Raw genomic sequence first — 18,218 nt, forward strand, 5'->3', positions numbered from 1 at the left:
AATAAAGGGAGGAGATGCCATTAGCAACCATGATACGCCTCTAGAAGACTTGACTCCATGCTCCCATGAAGAGGCAGATACTCGCCTCTTTGTACATGCAAGACGAGCTGTATTGGAAGGCAGTAAAAGAGTTATCATAAAAGCCAATGACACAGATATCATTGTCAGAGCTATACCTGTGTTCACATCACGAGGAGAAATTGGTCAAGAAGAAATGTAGATATCTTATGGTCTAGGGGCTTACACAAGATGGATTCCTGTTCATGAGTTAGTTGTAGCCATAGGGCCTGAAAAAGCCACTCGAATCACATTTTCACATTTATTCAGTGGTTGTGATGTTGTGTCAGCCTTTTGTGGGAAAGGTAAGAAGACTGCATGGCAAACATAGAATGTGTTTAGCGAGGTTTCTAGCACCTTCACCAAACTCAGTCAGTGTCTTACATCAGTTAGTGAAAAATACCTCAGTGTCTTGGAAAGGTTTGTGGTGGTGATGTATGAAAGGTCTAGTTCAGCTTTATGCGTCAACGGTCTGCCCTTAAGGAACATGTAAAGCAAAGCGTGCAGCCTATCAAGGGGAATGATTTGGGGTCCGGCAACAGTAGCCCAACCAGACATTGCAAGTCCTGCTAACTGGGTCTGGAAAAAGAATGAAGATATGTGGCAAATACACTGGACAGACCTTCCACCAATAACAGCGAGCTGCCAAAAACTGACCAAGTGTTCTTGCAAGAAAGATTGTGGACAGTGATGTTAATATATCTGCCCTGGTCTCACTTGCACTGCTGTGTGTGGATTGTTTAACTAAGACTCACTTACACTGATTTGTAGGAAAAGAAGTAAAAGTATGTGCAGGACCGTTACTTTATGCATAACAGATATATCTGAGGGTTCCCAAACAATCATAATCTGTTGCAGCTTTAAAACATAGGAATAGACACAGATTGCCTAATAATAAGTCATTATATGTAAAAAAAAAAAAAAATTCGGTTAAGCAAATTTGGCGGCCATTTAGAAAAATGGCCGCCATCTTGGAATTTTGAATGTCCAATTGGATAGATTTGATAAGTAACCTAAATTGAATGTTCATACCACATTCCATGCTTGTCTGATCATTTGCATGGTTGTACCTGTTATCCTCTCTGCTATTACCAATTCTTCTCACTCTTGTTATTCAGATGGCATAAGGAGATACAACTAAGAGATATGGAAATAACAATGACTGAATTGTGGTGGTAATGTGTGAGGTGAGTGTGTGTGTGGACAATAGTGAGGGTGTGAGAGTAGCGAGGGTGTGACAGAGAGAGTAGCGAGGGTGTGACAGGGAGAGTAGCGAGGGTGTGAGAGTAGCGAGGGTGTGACAGGGAGAGTAGCGAGGGTGTGACAGGGAGAGTAGTGAAGGTGTGACAGTAAGAGTAGTGAAGGTGTGACAGTGAGGTAGTGAAGGTCTGACAGTGAGAGTAGTGAAGGTGTGACGTAAGAGTAGTGAAGGTCTGACAGTGAGAGTAGTGAGGTGTGACAGTGGTAGCGAGGGTGTGACAGTGAGTAGTGAAGGTCTGACGTAAAGTAGTGAAGGTGTGATGAAGAGTAGTGAAGGTCTGACAGTGAGAGTAGTGAAGGTGTGACAGTGAAGTAGTGAAAGGTCTGACAGTGAGGTAGTGAAGGTTGACAGTAAGAGTAGTGAAGGTCTGACAGAGAAATAGGAAGGTGTGATGATGAGAGTAGTGAGGTCTGACAGTGAGAGTAGTGAGGTGTGACAGTAAAAAGTGAGTGAAAGGTGTGACAGTAGAGTAGTGAAGGTCTGACAGTGAGAGTGAAGGTGTGACAGTGAGAGTAGTGAAGGTCTGACAGTGAGGTAGTGAAGGTCTGACAGTAAGTAGTGAAGGTGTGACAGTAAAGAGTAGTGAAGGTCTGACAGTGAGAGTAGCGAGGTGTGACAGTAAGAGTAGTGAAGGTCTGACAGTGAGTAGTGAAGGTCTGACAGTAAGATAGTGAAAGGTCTGACAGTGAGAGTAGTGAAGGTGTGACAGAAAGGTAAAAAGTCAGAAAGGTAATAGTGAAGTGATGAAAAAGTATGACAGTGAGAGTAGTGAAGGTCTGACAGTGAGAGTGAGAAGAAAAGGTCTGACAGTGAAGTAGTGAGGCTGACAGTGAGTAGTGAAGGTCTGACAGTGAGAGTAGTGAAGGTCTGACAGTAAAGTAGTGAAAGGTCTGACAGTGAGAGTAGTAAAGGTCTGACAGTAAGAGTAGTGAAGGTCTGACAGTGAGAGTAGTGAAGGTCGCAGTAAAAGTAGTGAAAGGTCTGACAGTAAGAGTAGTGAAGGTCTGACAGTGAGAGTAGTGAGTCTGACAGTAAGTAGTGAAGGTCTGACAGTGAAGAGTAGTGAAGGTCTGACAGTAAGAGTAGTGAAGGTCTGACAGTAAGAGTAGTGAAAGGTCTGACAGTGAGAGTAGTGAAAGGTCTGACAGTAAGAGTAGTGAAGGTCTGACAGTAAGAGTAGTGAGGTCTGACAGTATGAGAGTAGTGAAGGTCTGACAGTGAGAATAGTGAAGGTCTGACAGTAAGAGTAGTAAAAAGTCTGACAGTGAGAATAGTGAAGGTCTAACAGTAAGAATAGTGAAGGTCTGACAGAAAAAGTAGTGAAGGTCGACAGTGAGAGTAGTGAAGGTCTGACAGTGAGAGTAGTGGGGTGAGAGTGTCATAATAATGAATTGTGACAGTGAGAGTGGGAGAGTGTGGGTGGGTAGGAGAGTGAGGGTAAGGAGGTGAGGGGGTGTAGAGAGGCTGGGCACGTCCTCACTCCATCAAGCCCCCAACCTACTGTTTCATTTGGGAAGATGGAACTCCTCCCTCTCTATCCACTTCTTCTTCAGACCCACATTAATCACCATACACCCCACGACGTTAATAACCTAAACCCATGACGTTAATCACCTAACCCATGACGTTATCACCTAAACCCATGACGTTAATCACCTAAACCCATGACGTTAATCACCTAAAACCATTACGTTAATCACCCTAAACCCACGACGTTAATCCCCTAAACCCAAGACGTTAACCTAAACCCGACGTTAATCCCCTCCACGACGTTAATAACCCTAAACCCATGACGTTAATCACCCTAAACCCATGACGTTAATCACCCTAAACCCATGACGTTAATCACCCTAAACCCATTACGTTAATCACCCTAAACCCATGACGTTAATCACCCTAAACCCAAGACGTTAATAACCCTAAACCCATGACGTTAATCCCCCTATACCCATGACTTAATCACCCTAAACCCACAACTTTAAAGACCATGCTGACTCTTACGTTAACGAGGTAGTGTCTCAGGTGTCACTGTTGTTACCTGTTGATAATAAGTCATTAATACCTTCATTTGATTCAATTAACTGATCTTCCCTTTACTAATTACTGTAATTACTGAGAACAACTAACCTTCACCTCATATCTTGAAAGGTAATTAATTTGGAACCTGTAATTGCAGTCCTCGTCTCAACTTCCACTAATAATGGAGTACATTTATCAATACTGTATCCTCCTGCATCTTCACTATTACTGTATTATCATTACTGTATTTATATTAATGTATTCTTATATTACTTGCCACTGTATTATCATAACTGTATCCTTATATCACTGTATAAATCTGGGAATCTCTTTCATGGAGTGTGTATGAGGCTAGCAGTGGTGAGTGTTGACCATGGTAAACATTCATTATCTACTGTCACTCGTCACTCACTCATTTGTGTCTCTTATCTGCGTCACTCATTCAACTGCGTTATTCATAAATCTGTGTTACTCATGAATCTGCGTCACTCATTCTGCTACGTTATTCATAAATCTGTGTTTCTCATGAATCTGCGTCACTCATGAATCTGCGTCACTCACTCATTTGCGTCACTCAGGAGGTTTTCTTCTTCTTCCACAGTTGTTCCGGTACTCCTTCAAGGCCAAGTACCACGTATACGCCACGGAGACACAGTAAGTAGTACCTCCTCCTCGACCTATTGTTGTTCCTTGGTAGGTACTCCTCCAACACACTCTATACACACGACTGACAACCACGCACTCTATACACACGACTGACAACCACGCACTCTCCACACACGACTAACTCTTGTACATCAACACTTGTACACTAATACTTGTACATTAACACTTGTACACTAACACTTGTACATCAACACTTGTACACTAATACTTGTACATTAACACTTGTACACCATCAGGTTCGGGGGGTCTTGCCAGTGATGTAACAGCCCTTGGGTGAACTAAGTCACTAAATCGCCTACTAACTGCTGAATATTATGAATTGGGGAACCATCACCTGTTCACCTACCTTACCGCTGACAGGAATGGTGTTCACCTACCTTACCCCTGACAGGAATGGTGTTCACCTACCTTACCCCTGACAGGAATGGTGTTCACCTACCTTACCCCTGACAGGAATGGTGTTCACCTATCTTACCCCTGACAGGAATGGTGTTCACCTATCTTACCCCTGACAGGAATGGCTTGTACTGTATTAAACAAAAAGCGTCAGGTAGGTTCATATATCGAGTAGAACACCTATTGTTTCGTATTGTGGGTCAGGCTGAAGGTCAAGGCTAAAACTGAAATCTAAACAGTCCATGGTATCCGTGGTGGCAGTCATAACAGCTGGGTAAATGCCATAGTGTCATCTGCATCCTGCTCTGAACTCCCTAACTACAGTATGATTACAGAAAGTTACAGAACTGTTGGTAAGTTACAACCTCATTTCTCACAAGAGCTAGAGTCAACATTTGATTCAGAAACCTTTTTAAAACTTCTTGGTTTCTAAATATCAAAAGTCTGGCCAGGGAGAAGTGGGTTGCTACCTAGAGTATCATCAAGGGGAGGGGAGGGGAGGGGAGGTTATGTCATCAGAGGAGCCTTGAGGTCATAATGGTTACACATTGGTCAATACGCTCACATTAAGGCCACAGCTGGATAATTCCCATGATAATACTAAGCCATTATCATTTTGCTGGTGCTGTGAAATCATGCAGTGCAATATTCATAATTACCTTCATTAGCTCTACTGATTTACACACCGATACTCGTAAACCTTAAAGATACATAATATAACCCTGTAATAATAAGCATCGGGTCATCAACACTTTTTGACACTTTAATGAAGGTTTAAGATTGGTTTAAGGTTTAATGTGGTATAATAGATAAAAAAAATGGAGCAAAATATTCGACCTCCAGGTGTTATTGCGGTCGACACCAGATGGACTCAGGGCTTGGCATTTACACGACCTTTTACTGCTTTTAAATGGCCTCGTGTATCGTCCATCACCCTCTCCTAGTACCCTACCCACCCTGCTCTCCCCCAGTTTCCCCCTGTTCGTCCCCCATCCTTCCCCTGCTTGTCCCCCAGCCTCCTCCTGCTCGCCCCCTCCAGCCTCTCCCTACTCTCTTCCAGCCTCCCCCTACTCGTCCCCCAGCATCAACCTGCTCGCCTCCCCCCTGCTCGCCTCCCATTCTCCCCCATCCTTCCCACTATAATCATATTCCTTGCTCCTTCTCTTTAACCTCCCCTGCTCACTTCAACCTCCTACTCCTTGTATCTCCCTATCTTAGCCTCCCTGTCCTTCCACAGGTGTGTCGTGGTACCAAAACAACCTTTAGCGCGGTGAAGTATGGAAATCAGTTTCGTGACCATCCATATGTAAATGTGTGTGTGTGTGTGGAGAGAGAGAGAGAGAGAGAGTCTGAATTATCTTCTTCGATTTAACCTAACCTAACCTAACCTAACCTAACCTAACCTAACCTAACCTAACTGAACTATTCCTTTCCAACTTAATATTACCTAATATCTTTCCCTCTCCGCACCCGAGACCCGGAGTCACGTGACCCAACATTAACCTGCCACAATGATTTGATACTACCTCATCGCTCAATACTCACCTGGGTCCAGCTCCTAATGGTTCACACGTTGGTAATTTATGAGGACACAGCTATCACCAGTTGTCGATTACGTAAATTTTTTCCACAGTTGCTCTTTGGTTGTTAGTGAGAAATAAAAACGATAAGACAACTATTTAGTTTATAAATATTTTTTTAGTTTTTCTCTATCTATGTTCATAAATCACCTGTAGTGGGCAGGGTATAAAGAATGAAGGAAATTCGCTGGGTAAAACACGGTGAAAAATTGATCATATGACATTAAAATGATGTCTCTACGTGATTTGTATGTGAAGAATTAAAATTATTAACCGTAATCATTCCTCCAGAAGATCTACCGTTCTCTCACGTCAAAAAAAAGAGTAAAATTATACATGACGCCTATACAAAGTTTTTTATTGGTACCTGATATCAAAATAAGTCCTTTCTGTGTAATATGGTTGGGGTCCACGTCTTGAAATTAGGTTAAGGTTAGGTAGGTTTATTTGGTTGGTTAGGTTAGGTCAGGTTAGGTTAGGTTCTATTAAGTTCTTGTAAATGTCGCCTCTTTTAAAATAGTTACTATAATGATAAGAACATATTGTGAGAAAATGAAGAAAAAAATTCGTAAACTTTTCTGATGGCTGTGGTGTTCTCAAAAATTATTCAAACATTTATGAAGCTTACCCGAAAATTAGACAGCCTCAGGTCAGGTTAGGTTAGGTCAGATTACGTTACGTTTAAAGACCTTAATGCTACGTGAGGAGGTGAGGTTAGGTTAGGTTAGGTTAGGTTAGGTTAGGTTAGGTTAGTTTAAGTGGTTTAATCGTCAGGTGAAATACTTCAAATTGAGGTGTATCATCTTCACGTAATCCGAAAATTAACTACAAAATATATTAACTTAATTTTATCAGGTATTAAGTAAACGGATAGATCTAATTAAGGTAAGAATCTCAGTGTACTAATAATTGGGGAGATATTTTTGTTAGTAATTACTTTTGGTGTTTTAGATATTGTCAGCAAGACAAGATAGACGCCTTCTGATCACCAACAGTTACGAGGAATGTTTGCCGTCTACGACCTTATGTGAATCAGGGACTCTGGCTAAACCTGACGTGGGCGACTCCTGGTTGGTCTAAGTTTATGATATAATTAGTGCTGTAGCCATTGATATTGAATTAGTAGATGAGACAGACAGACAGACAGACAGAGAGACAGGGAGAGTATAGTTGACAGAAAAAGGTAAGAGCAAAACAAAGTAGAAAGAAATCTGAAAGAGAGGGAGAGAGAGAGAGGAAGGAAGAATGGAAATGAAAGAGTAAAAATTTTAAAAGTATTTCACAGACGAGAGAAACAAAGGAAAGAGAGAGAAAGGAAGGAAGGAAGGAAGGAAGGAAGGGGTGAGAGAGAGAAAAGAACAGACAGTAGAAAAACCTGGGTTGAGAAGACACACACACACACACACACACACACACACACACACACACTGGGGCTCATCACATTAGTGCAGGGGTCGAGAATAACCTTTCCTGTATACCGCAGGTCGCCACCCCACCCCCTCCCTTCACAACAACAACAACCCACCACCTGTCCTGGCCTGACCTACCTCCCCTCCCTATCCTCCCCTCCCTCCTCCTCCCCTCCCCTCCCCTCCCCTCCCCTCCCCTCCCTCCTCTCCCCTCCCCTCCCTACCGTGGACCTGCCTGCCCTGCACTGCCTGGTCTTCTGTTACCACCGTCCATTATCTCGACCCATTATGTTGTAATATTTTATACTGAATTATGATACCGAGGGAGGAGTGGAGGGAGGTGTCCTTGACCTCCTGGGTAGCTCAGGGGAAGGAAGGTGGAGGGTGGGCGGCGTTAAAAACAAGAGTTGATTACTTCCGCTCTCCATCTTGCTTTGATACTGTTGTAAGATTGCACTAAGTTGCATAGTGTTGTAGTAAACTTTCAGTGCGTTGTGAGCTGCTTGGAGGGTGTTCAAGCTTCACCCAGGTCAGTCAGTATTGTTGCAGAAAAGCTTCACTCAGTGCAGGATCGCTTGACGATATTAAGTCTTCACAGGATAGCAATATTGCACAACTGCTTCAACCACTGCAAACCGGTTGAAATCGTTATTGATTACAAGACAAGATATTGCCCCATAAAATGGACCAATAACCACTTTAGTCGGTTCAGGTTTCAGAGGCCAGATATATTGCAGAGGAACAGCTTCAACCCCTGCTAGCTGCAAAATGTTCCAAAATGGTTAAACCTTCAGAGGGTCAACATATTGCTGTAAAACTCTGGGTGCCTTTGATGCATCTTGTTATGAGGGTCTGTCACGGTGCCTGGCTCACTGGCCCGTCAGGTCTGGGTTATGTGAGGAGCTCCAGCTGACCTCCTGTGTGTGTGTGTGTGTGTGTGTAATAATAATAATAATAATAATAATAATAATAATAATAATAATAATAATAATAATAATAATAATAATAAACGGTTTATTAATAGAGTTGCAGCCGGTGACTGAAAATATACACTTACATTTGATTTAGACATAATGATATAATATGCATTGAATACATTTACGGGGCTGTACAGTACATAAATCAGGCGTTGCTTATTATTTTAATAATAGATGGGATGGTGCTATTCTTATATCTATCAGTGCGGGCTCTTATGGGCTGAATTTTGTTGTAGTGGCGGACTGAGCGAGGTAGGTGGGGGGCTGCCGGTGGCAGGAGGTGGCGATGACGAGGGTGGTGCAATAGTTGGCTGCCAAACCTTTCCAGTGCTTGGTGGTGGAGGTCACTGAGGGATGGCATTTCCAGGGTGGAGAGAGCGTTGGTGTAGCCGGAGTATTCTGCGCCGAGCATGATTCTGCAGGCCCTTTTCTGTACCTTCTCTAGCTGACGTTGTTGGGTGGAGTTGAGAGAAGACGACCAGGCTGGTGACGCATACGTTAGTTTGGGGAGAATAAAGGCGTTGTAGATGGTCCTCAGCTCTGGCGTGGGTGTCCCAAGTGACTTAAGTCGTCGTAGCATGTAGAGACGGTACGAGGCTGCCTTGACTGTGTTATTTACATGGGCCTTCCAGTCAAGCTTATTGTCTATAGTTACACCCAGGAGTTTGGCAGACTGCACCAGCTGGAGAGGATGGGCACCCACTGTGACTGCTAGGGCTTGCACTGGAGTGGTGGCGGTATTGATGTGCATGGTTACGGTTTTGGTGTGGTTGATGGTGTGTGTGTGTGTGTGTGTGTGTGTGTGTGTGTGTGTGTGTGTGTGTGTGTGTGTGTGTGTGTGTGTGTGTGTGTGTGTGCCGATAGTGCTCAGGTGTTTATTTTTTTAGCACCATTAAAAGTAAAGATGGAAAAACAGAGAGAAAGAGATGATGATGATGCAGGGAAACAGATAGAATGAATAAGAGAACAACAAAAATTCGAAGAAAGACGAAAATAACAAAACAAAGAAAGGTGAACGTAAAGACAGACAGACAGACAGAGAAAGAGAGAGATAGAGAGATAGGGAGACACGCCAATATCAGGGGAGTTTCACAATCGTCTGCCACCGTCCCAAAATGATCGTGAAGGGAGTACCACCTGTGCCCACCTGTTCCCTGTGGTAATTGTTTTCAAGGTGTAGGCTCTGTCTGCTACACCTGGCATCCCTCCCACAACCTCCAAACTCATCCTCTAACCTCTCACCTCATCCTCTAACCTCTCACCTCATCCTCCTGCCTCTCACCTCATCCTCCTGCCTCTCACCTCATCCTCTAACCTCTCACCTCATCCTCCTGCCTCTCACCTCATCCTCCTGCCTCTCACCTCATCCTCTAACCTCTCACCTCATCCTTTAACCTCTCACCTCATCCTATAGCCTCTCACCTCATCCTCCAGTACCTCACCTCATCCTCAGCCTCTCACCTCATCCTCCATCTTCTCACCTCATCCTCCAGTACCTCACCTCATCCTCCTGCCTCTCGCCTCATCGTCCAGCCTTCCACCTCATCCTCCAACATCCCACCTCATCCTCCAACCCCTCAACTCATCCTCCCTCCATCCACCTCATCCTCCAACATTCCACCTCATCCTCCAACCTCTCCAACTCATCCTCCATCCATCCACCTCATCCTCCAACATTCCACCTCATCCTCCAACCCCTCAACTCATCCTCCATCTATCCACCTCATCCTCCAGCGTCATCCTCCAAGTTATCTTCATGGGTGAGGAGTGTGTGTTGCCTCTTCATATTAAGTGAGAGGGATAGGTTAGGTTAGGTTAGGTTATGGTTAGGTAGGTTGGGTTATGGTATGGTTAGGTTATGGTTAGGATTAGGTTATGGTTAGGATGGGTTATAGTTGGGTTATGGTTAGGTTAGGTTATAGGTTAGGTTAGGTTGGGTTATGGTATGGTTGGGTTATGGTTGGGATAGGTTATGGTTAGGTTAGGTTAGGTTATGGTTAGGTTAGGTTATGGTTAGGTAGGTTATGGTTAGGATGGGTTATGGTTGGGTTATGGTTAGGTTAGGTTATGGTTGGGTTAGGTTGGGTTATGGTATGGTTGGGTTATGGTTAGGTTGGGTTATGGTTAGGTTGGGTTAGGTTATGGTTAGGTTAGGTTATGGTATGGTTAGGTTATGGTTAGGTTAGGTTATGGTATGGTTGGGTTATGGTTGGGTTATGGTTGGGATGGGTTATGGTATGGTTGGTTATGGTATGGTTAGGTTATGGTTAGGTTAGGTTAGGTTAGGTTAGGTTAGGTTATGGTTAGGTTAGGTTATGGTTGGTTAGGTTAGGTTATGGTTAGGTTAGGTTATGGTATGGTTAGGTTATGGTATGGTTAGGTTATGGTTAGGTTAGGTTATGGGAGGCGATATTGAAGCATAGTGGAAGTTTGAGTGTAGTGTTACTGTCTATCTATCTATCTATCTATCTATCTATCTATCTATCTATCTATCTATCTATCTATCTATCTATCTATCTATCTTCACCCTTCTGTATGTGTGGTGGACGAAGGTTAACAGAAACATTAAGTAAGGGAATTGTACAGTACACACACACACACACACACACACACACACACACACACACACACACACACACACACGTCCAAACATCAGATGTAAAGCCACGTTATTTCAGGGTCCGTCCCACAAGAACTGGTGAATCACAGCTGAATGACACTCTTCTTCCTGCTTGTCATATGTCACTGTCAGACCCTCAGTGCCAGCTGGCAGTGGCACCTGTTGAGATAACTTCAGATAGGTTGTTGACTGCCAAGACTCAGTGATTTGAGTGAATGGTGACTGAGTGACCCCTTCCCCCCTAACTTGTTCCCTCCCTCCCTCCTTCCCTCCTGTCTCCCTCCCTCTCCCTCCTCCTCCTCCCTCCTCCCTCCTCCCTCCCTCCCTCCTCCTTCCTCCTGTCTCCCTCCTCCCTCTCCCTCTCCCTCTCCCTCCCTCCCTCACTCCTTAGAGAATGTGTGGTACTAACCCCGGGTAGACACAACTCCTTACTTAGGTTGGCATTGTGGCGGGTAGATGTTGGTATTAGTGGTAAGGGTGGTGGGAGCTTGAAGACACCACTGCCAATCACCACCACCACTGCCAACCACCACACTGCACCACCACCATCACTGCCAACCACCACCACCACTGCCAGCTACCACCACCACCACTGCCAACCACTACCACCACTGCCAACCACCACCACCACTGCCAACCACCACCGCTGCCAACTACCACCACCCCACTGCCTCACACCACTGCCAACTACTACCACCACAACCACCTCCATGCCAACTACACCACTGTCAACCACCACCACTGCCAATGCCCACCACAGCCAACCACCACCACTGCAACCACCACCACTGCCCGCCACCACCACTGCCAACCACCACCACTGCCTACTACCACCACTGCCAACCACCTGCCAAATACCACCACCACCACTGCCAACTCCACCACCACTGCCCACCACCACCACTGCCAACCACCACCACTGCCAACCACCACCACTGCCAACTACCACCACCACTGCCAACCATCACCACCACTGCCAACCGCTACCACCACTGCCAACCGGTACCACCAATACCAACCGCCACCACTGCCCACCACCTGCCAACCACCACCACTGCCAACTACCACCACCACCCCAACCGCTACCACCACTGCCAACCGCTACCACCGCCAGCCACTACCACCACTGCCCTACGACACCACTGCCAACCACACCACCGCAACCACCACCACCACTGCCAACTACCACCTTCACTGACACCACCACCACTGCCAACCACCACCACTGCCAACTACCACCACCACTACCAACTACCACCACCACTGCCAGCCACTCCACCACTGCCAACTACCACCACCACTGCCAACCACCACCTGCCAACTACCACCACCACTGCCAGCCACTACCACCACTGCCACCACCACTGCCAACCACCACCACCACTGCCAACTTCACCACCACGCCTCTACAACCACAGCCACCACCCAGCCATCACACTTCACCACCACTGCCAACCACCACCACTGCCACCACACCACTGCCAACCGCCAACACCACTGCCACGCCACCACCACTGCCAACTACCACCACCACTGCCACTCACCACCACCACCCAGCTACCACCACAACTGCCAACCACCACCACCACTGCCAACTACCACCACCCAACTACCACCATTGCCAACTACCACCACTGCCAACCACTACCACCACTGCCAACCACCACCACCACTGCCAACCGCTACCACCACTGCCAACCACCACCACCAACCACCACCACTGCCAACCACCACCACTGCCAACTACACCACCACCACAACCACCACCAACCACACCAGCCACATCACCACTATAACCCCAACAATAACCACCACCACCACCACCAACAACAACCGTCACCACAACCACTGCCACCACCACGAACCACCCAACCACCACTAGTGATCGTTAACAACAGATCTAGTAGTCGTCAGCCCAGGCAATGTTAAGGTCGACCTTGTTTTGTGGTAATGATTAATTATCTCTCTCTCTCTCTCTCAATATAATATCCTTCACCTTCACCAAACTTCATTAATCAGAATGTCCACCAGGATAATATTTGATGGCGAGATGGCGGTTATTTGCACTTCTCAACCCCTCCCTCCCTCCTCCCCTCATCCCCTCATCCCCTATCCTCCCCCCTCCCCTCCCCCCCTCCCCTCCCCTTCACCTCAGTGCAGCATTTGTTGCTTTCCTCAACGTTTTTTGCTCACTTTTACCTCAAGAATTCTTCACCATTTGACGTCGAGAAAAACTCACTAAAAAAATGAAATTCTTTAATTGGTAATGATGAGGGCGAGGCGGGGGTGTGTGTGTGTGTGTGTGTGTGTGTGTGTGTGTGTGTGTGTGTGTGTGTGTGTGTGTGTGTGTGTGTGATGTACAGCTGGGTTATTTGATCTACACGACGTCGTCAACAAATGAGTTGTGATCAAAGCGTTCTGTATGTGACCAGTATCTGTCCTTCCCTTTAAATTACTCATTATTAGTTCCTTTTAACTCTTCCCTTTGGTGAAATACACAAACTCTAAGTTCTACGGATCAAATGACACTTTATCCTAACCTAACCTAACCTAACCTAACCTAACCTAACCTAACGTTAACCCAACCCAACCATCCGACACCTGACTCCCTCCTCCCCCACCACCATCATTTGACACCTGACTCACTCTCCACCACTACCATCTAACACCTGACTCCTCTCCACACCTGACACTCACCACCACCACCATCTGACACCTGACTCACTCTCCCACCTGACGCTCACTCCACCACCACCACCATCTGACACCTGACTCACTCTCCACACCTGACTCACTCTCCACCACCATCTGACACCCTTAAGACGAGGACGACCTGGCTAAAGTGGTCGGCTCGAGGACAAGCTACATTAAGTCAAAAAGAAGTATTACGATATATGAGTCTCAGATACATATAGACTTGATATATATGAGTCTCAGATACATATATACTTACGATATATGAGTCTCAGATACATATAGACTTACGATATATGAGTCTCAGATACATATATACTTACGATATATGAGTCTCAGATACATATAGACTTACGATATATGAGTCTCAGATACATATAGACTTACGATATATGAGTCTCAGATACATATAGACTTACGATATATGAGTCTCAGATACATATAGACTTACGATATATGAGTCTCAGATACATATAGACTTATGATATATGAGTCTCAGATACATATAGACTTACGATATATGGGTCTTACGATACATGGTTTTATATATCTAGCTTGCATTTTTTTTCTTCAATGTGATGGAAGTGTATGTATGACACACAGAAATATACGACCTGGGAAATGTATGATAAATTTGTATATATTTCATTTCTGGACTCCGTTAGTCAATACGAGTATTAACCTTTAGGATTTACCTGATGGATGCTTTTATTACGCGTGAGGGATATTTTTATTTTGGGCCTGATCAACGTCATAAATTAGCCTTTGTTCACACCCCCACCTTCATGTGCTTCCTGGAAAAATAATAATAATCGGAATTGCGAATTGTCAATGAAAGGTTTATTTGTACGTCTGGCTGCTATAAGCTTCTTATATTAGTGAGTCAGTGAGTGAGTGAGTGAGTGAGTCAGTCAGTCAATTAGTCAGTTAGTTAATTAGTCAGTTATCAGTCAATTCGGTAGTCAAAGTTGGTGTTCATAGAGCTGTGTGACGCAGCTGAAAGTTACTACAATTAGGAGAATAATCAGTGTGTGTGTGTGTGTGTGTGTGTGTGTGTGTGTGTGTGTGTGTGTGTGTGTGTGTGTGTGTGTGTGTGTGTGTGTGTGTGTGTGTGTCAAAGGCCATAGTTCATATTTCCCTCCAAGCCTAATAGACCCTACTTAGCCTAATCATTCAGTCTGTCGCCTTCTAGGATTGGAACCCATTAGATCTGTCCCCAGTCCTTAGTGGTTGGCTTAAGTAAGATCAGTTCCCCATATGTTGTGACGGTACTGACGGGTGTAACTAACTACCTGTGTGACGTAAGAGGTAAACACACTTTTCACCTGGAGGTTCTATGTTAGAAGCTGTGTACACAAGTGAAGCTGTGTACACAAGTGAAGCTGTGTACACAAGTGAAGCTGTGTAAACAGGTGAGCTTGTGAACAAGTGAAGCTGTGTAAACAAGTGAAGCTGTGTAAACAAGTGAAGCTGTCTGTGTACACAAGTGAAGCTGTGTACAAGTGAAGCTGTAGAAGCAGGTGAAGCTGTCTGTGTACACAAGTGAAGCTGTGTGTGAAGCTGTGTAAACAGGTGAAGCTGTCTGTGTACAAAGTGAAGCTGTGTACAAGTGAAGCTGTAAACAGGTGAAGCTGTGAACAAGTGAAGCTGTGTACACAAGTGAAGCTGTGTCACAAGTGAAGCTGTGTAAACAAGTTAAGCTGTGTACACAAGTGAAGCTCTGTGCACAAGTGAGCTGTCTGTGTACACAAGTGAGGTATGTACAGTGAGCTGTATACAAGTGAGCAGTGTAAACAGATGAAGCTGTGTACACATGTGAAGCTGTCTGTGTACACAAGTGAAGCTGTCTGTACACAAGTGAAGCTGTGTACAAGTGAAGCTGTGTAAACAAGTGAAGCTGTGTACACAAGTGAAGCTGTCTGTGTACACAACTGGAATCTGTGTACATAAGTGAGCTTCTGTCTGTGTACCTGAAGCTGTCTGGCGTACATAAGTGAAGCTGTCTGGTGTACACAAGTGAAGCCTGTCTGTGACACAAATGAAGCTGTCTGGCATACATAAGTGAAGCTATCTGGTGTACACAAGTGAAGCTGTCTGTGTACACAAGTGAAGCTGTATGGTGTACATAAGTGAAGCTGTCTGTACACAAGTGAAATGTGTACACAAGTGTAGCTGTCTGGTGTACACAAGTGAAGCTGTCTGGTGTACACAAATAAAGCTGTCTCTGTACACAAGTGAAGCTGTCTGGTGTACACACAGTAAAGCTGTCTGTGTCCACAAGTGAAGCTGTCTGGTGTACATGAGTAAAGCTGTCTGTGCACAAGTGAAGCTGTCTGGTGTACACGAGTAAAAACTGTCTGTGTACCAAGTGAAGCTGTCTGGTGTACAAGTAAAGCTGTCTGTGTACACAAGTGAAGCTGTCTGGTGTACACAGTAAAGCTGTCTGTGTACACAAGTGAAGCTGTCTGGTGTACACAAGCAAAGCTGTCTGTGTACACAAGTGAAACTGTCTGTGTACACAAGTGAAGCTGTCTGTGTACACAAGTGAGCTGTCTGTGTACACACGTAAGGCTGTCTGTGTACACAAGTGAAGCTGTCTGTGCACACAAGTGAAGCTGTCTGTGTACACAAGTGAAGCTGTCTGTGTACAAAGTGAACTGTCTGTGCACACAAGTGAAGCTGTCTGTGTACACACGTAAGGCTGTGTGTACACAAGTGAAGCTGTCTGTGCACACAAGTGAAGCTGTCTGTGTACACAAGTGAAGCTGTCTGTGTACACACGTAGCTGTCTGTGTACACAAGTGAAGCTGTCTGTGTACACAAGTGAAGCTGTCTGTGTACACAAGTGAAATGTCTGTGCACACAAGTGAAGCTGTACCTGTGTAAGTGAAGCTGTCTGTGTACACATGTAAGGCTGTCTGTGTACACAAGTGAAGCTGTCTGTGCACACAAGTGAAGCTGTCTGTGTACACAAGTGAAGCTGTCTGTGTGTACACACGTAAGGCTGTCTGTGTACACAAGTGAAGCTGTCTGTGTACACAGTGAAGCTGTCTGTGTACACACGTAAGGCTGTCTGTGTACACAATTGAAGCTGTTTGTGTACTCAAGTGAAGCTGTATGTGTCCACAAATGAAGCTGTCTGTGTAAACAAGTTAAGCTGTCAGTGTACACAAGTGAAGCTGTCTGCATGCACAAGTGAAGCTGTCTGGTGTACACAAGTGAAGCTGTCTGTGTACACAGGTGAAGCTGTCTGTCTAGAGTAAGCTGTGTACACTAGTGAAGCTTCTGTACACAAATGAAGCTGTGTACATAAGGAAGCTGTCTGTGTACTCAGGATGAGAAGCTGTCTGTCACAAGTGAGCTGTGTACATAAGTGAAGCTGTCTGTGTACTCAGAGTGAAGCTGTCTGTGTACACAAGTGAAGCTGTCAGTGTACACAAGTGTAGCTGCCTGGTGTACACAAGTGAAGCTATCTGTGTACACAAGTGAAGCTATCTGTGTACATAAGTGAAGCTCTGCGTACACAAGTGAAGCTATAGTACTGAAGTGAAGCTGTCTGTGTACAAAAGTGAATGTCTGTATACACAAGTGAAGCTCCATGATATAATTGATAGATTTGTAATTAACCTTCGTAGTATTTTCTGAAAAAATAAGGAATATTATATAACCAAAAATACTTCATGTGTGCTGACCACTTATGATATAAGTGGTACATTGTAGTGCATCTCTCTCTCTCTCTCTCTCTCTCTCTCTCTCTCGTTGTGTTTGTCAGTATCACCGTGGCGCCAGGGAGTGTTGACACAATGGTAGGTGGCCAGGAGTCTTGGCCACAACTCTGTCTGGCCGCCTAGACCACCGCTGAGCCACCCACCATTACCCTCCTCGCCAAACCCTCACCACTCTTCAAAATGAGAAGGATCATAAATTCACGGTTTTATAGTTTCGGCTGATGTGGTGGAACTGACGGACCAATCGCCATTATTTCACGACATCGATGCAGAGGCGTCATCGACGAGTGGAACCAATAGCCATCTTCCTTGCAGTGTTTTGCACGTCATCGATTCGTTGAACCAATGGCCATTTTCCAAGCGTTGTTTTGCTTTGACGTCACCAGGGACGAACCAATAGTCATCGTTGTTGAATTCTTATAAAGCTAATAGATATTTTGGTGCATTGTTGTTACTTTGACGTCATCAAGATCAACCAACAAAGGGTTTGTCCATTGCTGTTGCCTTGACGACGTGGCGGCGAATCAGCCACCGTGAAAAACATCATTTTTTACTGTGGTACATCATAAAACTGACTGATAATAATAACCGTAACAAACCCAGAGAAATAAACGCCATGGAAACCGTCAATTAGCAATTATTATTATTATTATTATTATTATTATTATTATTATTATTATTATTATTGTTATTATTATTATTATTGTATCATTATTAATAGCAAACGCCGCGCACCAGGCGGCTCATCCACTAGGCCACGGTAGGACGCCACCCTCCGGGAGGCTCCACATTGTCTCACTGTTCCGTCCCC

At 44.9% G+C, this 18,218-nt stretch overlaps 1 protein-coding gene across 1 annotated transcript in view; it reads left to right on the plus strand.

The window, feature by feature from the left end:
* The window catches only part of LOC121869147 (dipeptidyl peptidase 4-like), a gene marked incomplete in the record, with an annotated part of 203,566 nt that overhangs the window by 68,716 nt on the left and 116,632 nt on the right, over nt 1-18,218 (plus strand). Inside the window, 1 exon segment of the mRNA XM_042370335.1 lies at nt 3,939-3,991. Coding sequence (XP_042226269.1) covers nt 3,939-3,991 — 53 coding nt within the window.

Source organism: Homarus americanus, unplaced genomic scaffold (assembly GCF_018991925.1).
Source record: "Homarus americanus isolate GMGI-L3 unplaced genomic scaffold, GMGI_Hamer_2.0 scaffold25467, whole genome shotgun sequence".
Lineage (NCBI taxonomy): Eukaryota > Metazoa > Arthropoda > Malacostraca > Decapoda > Nephropidae > Homarus > Homarus americanus.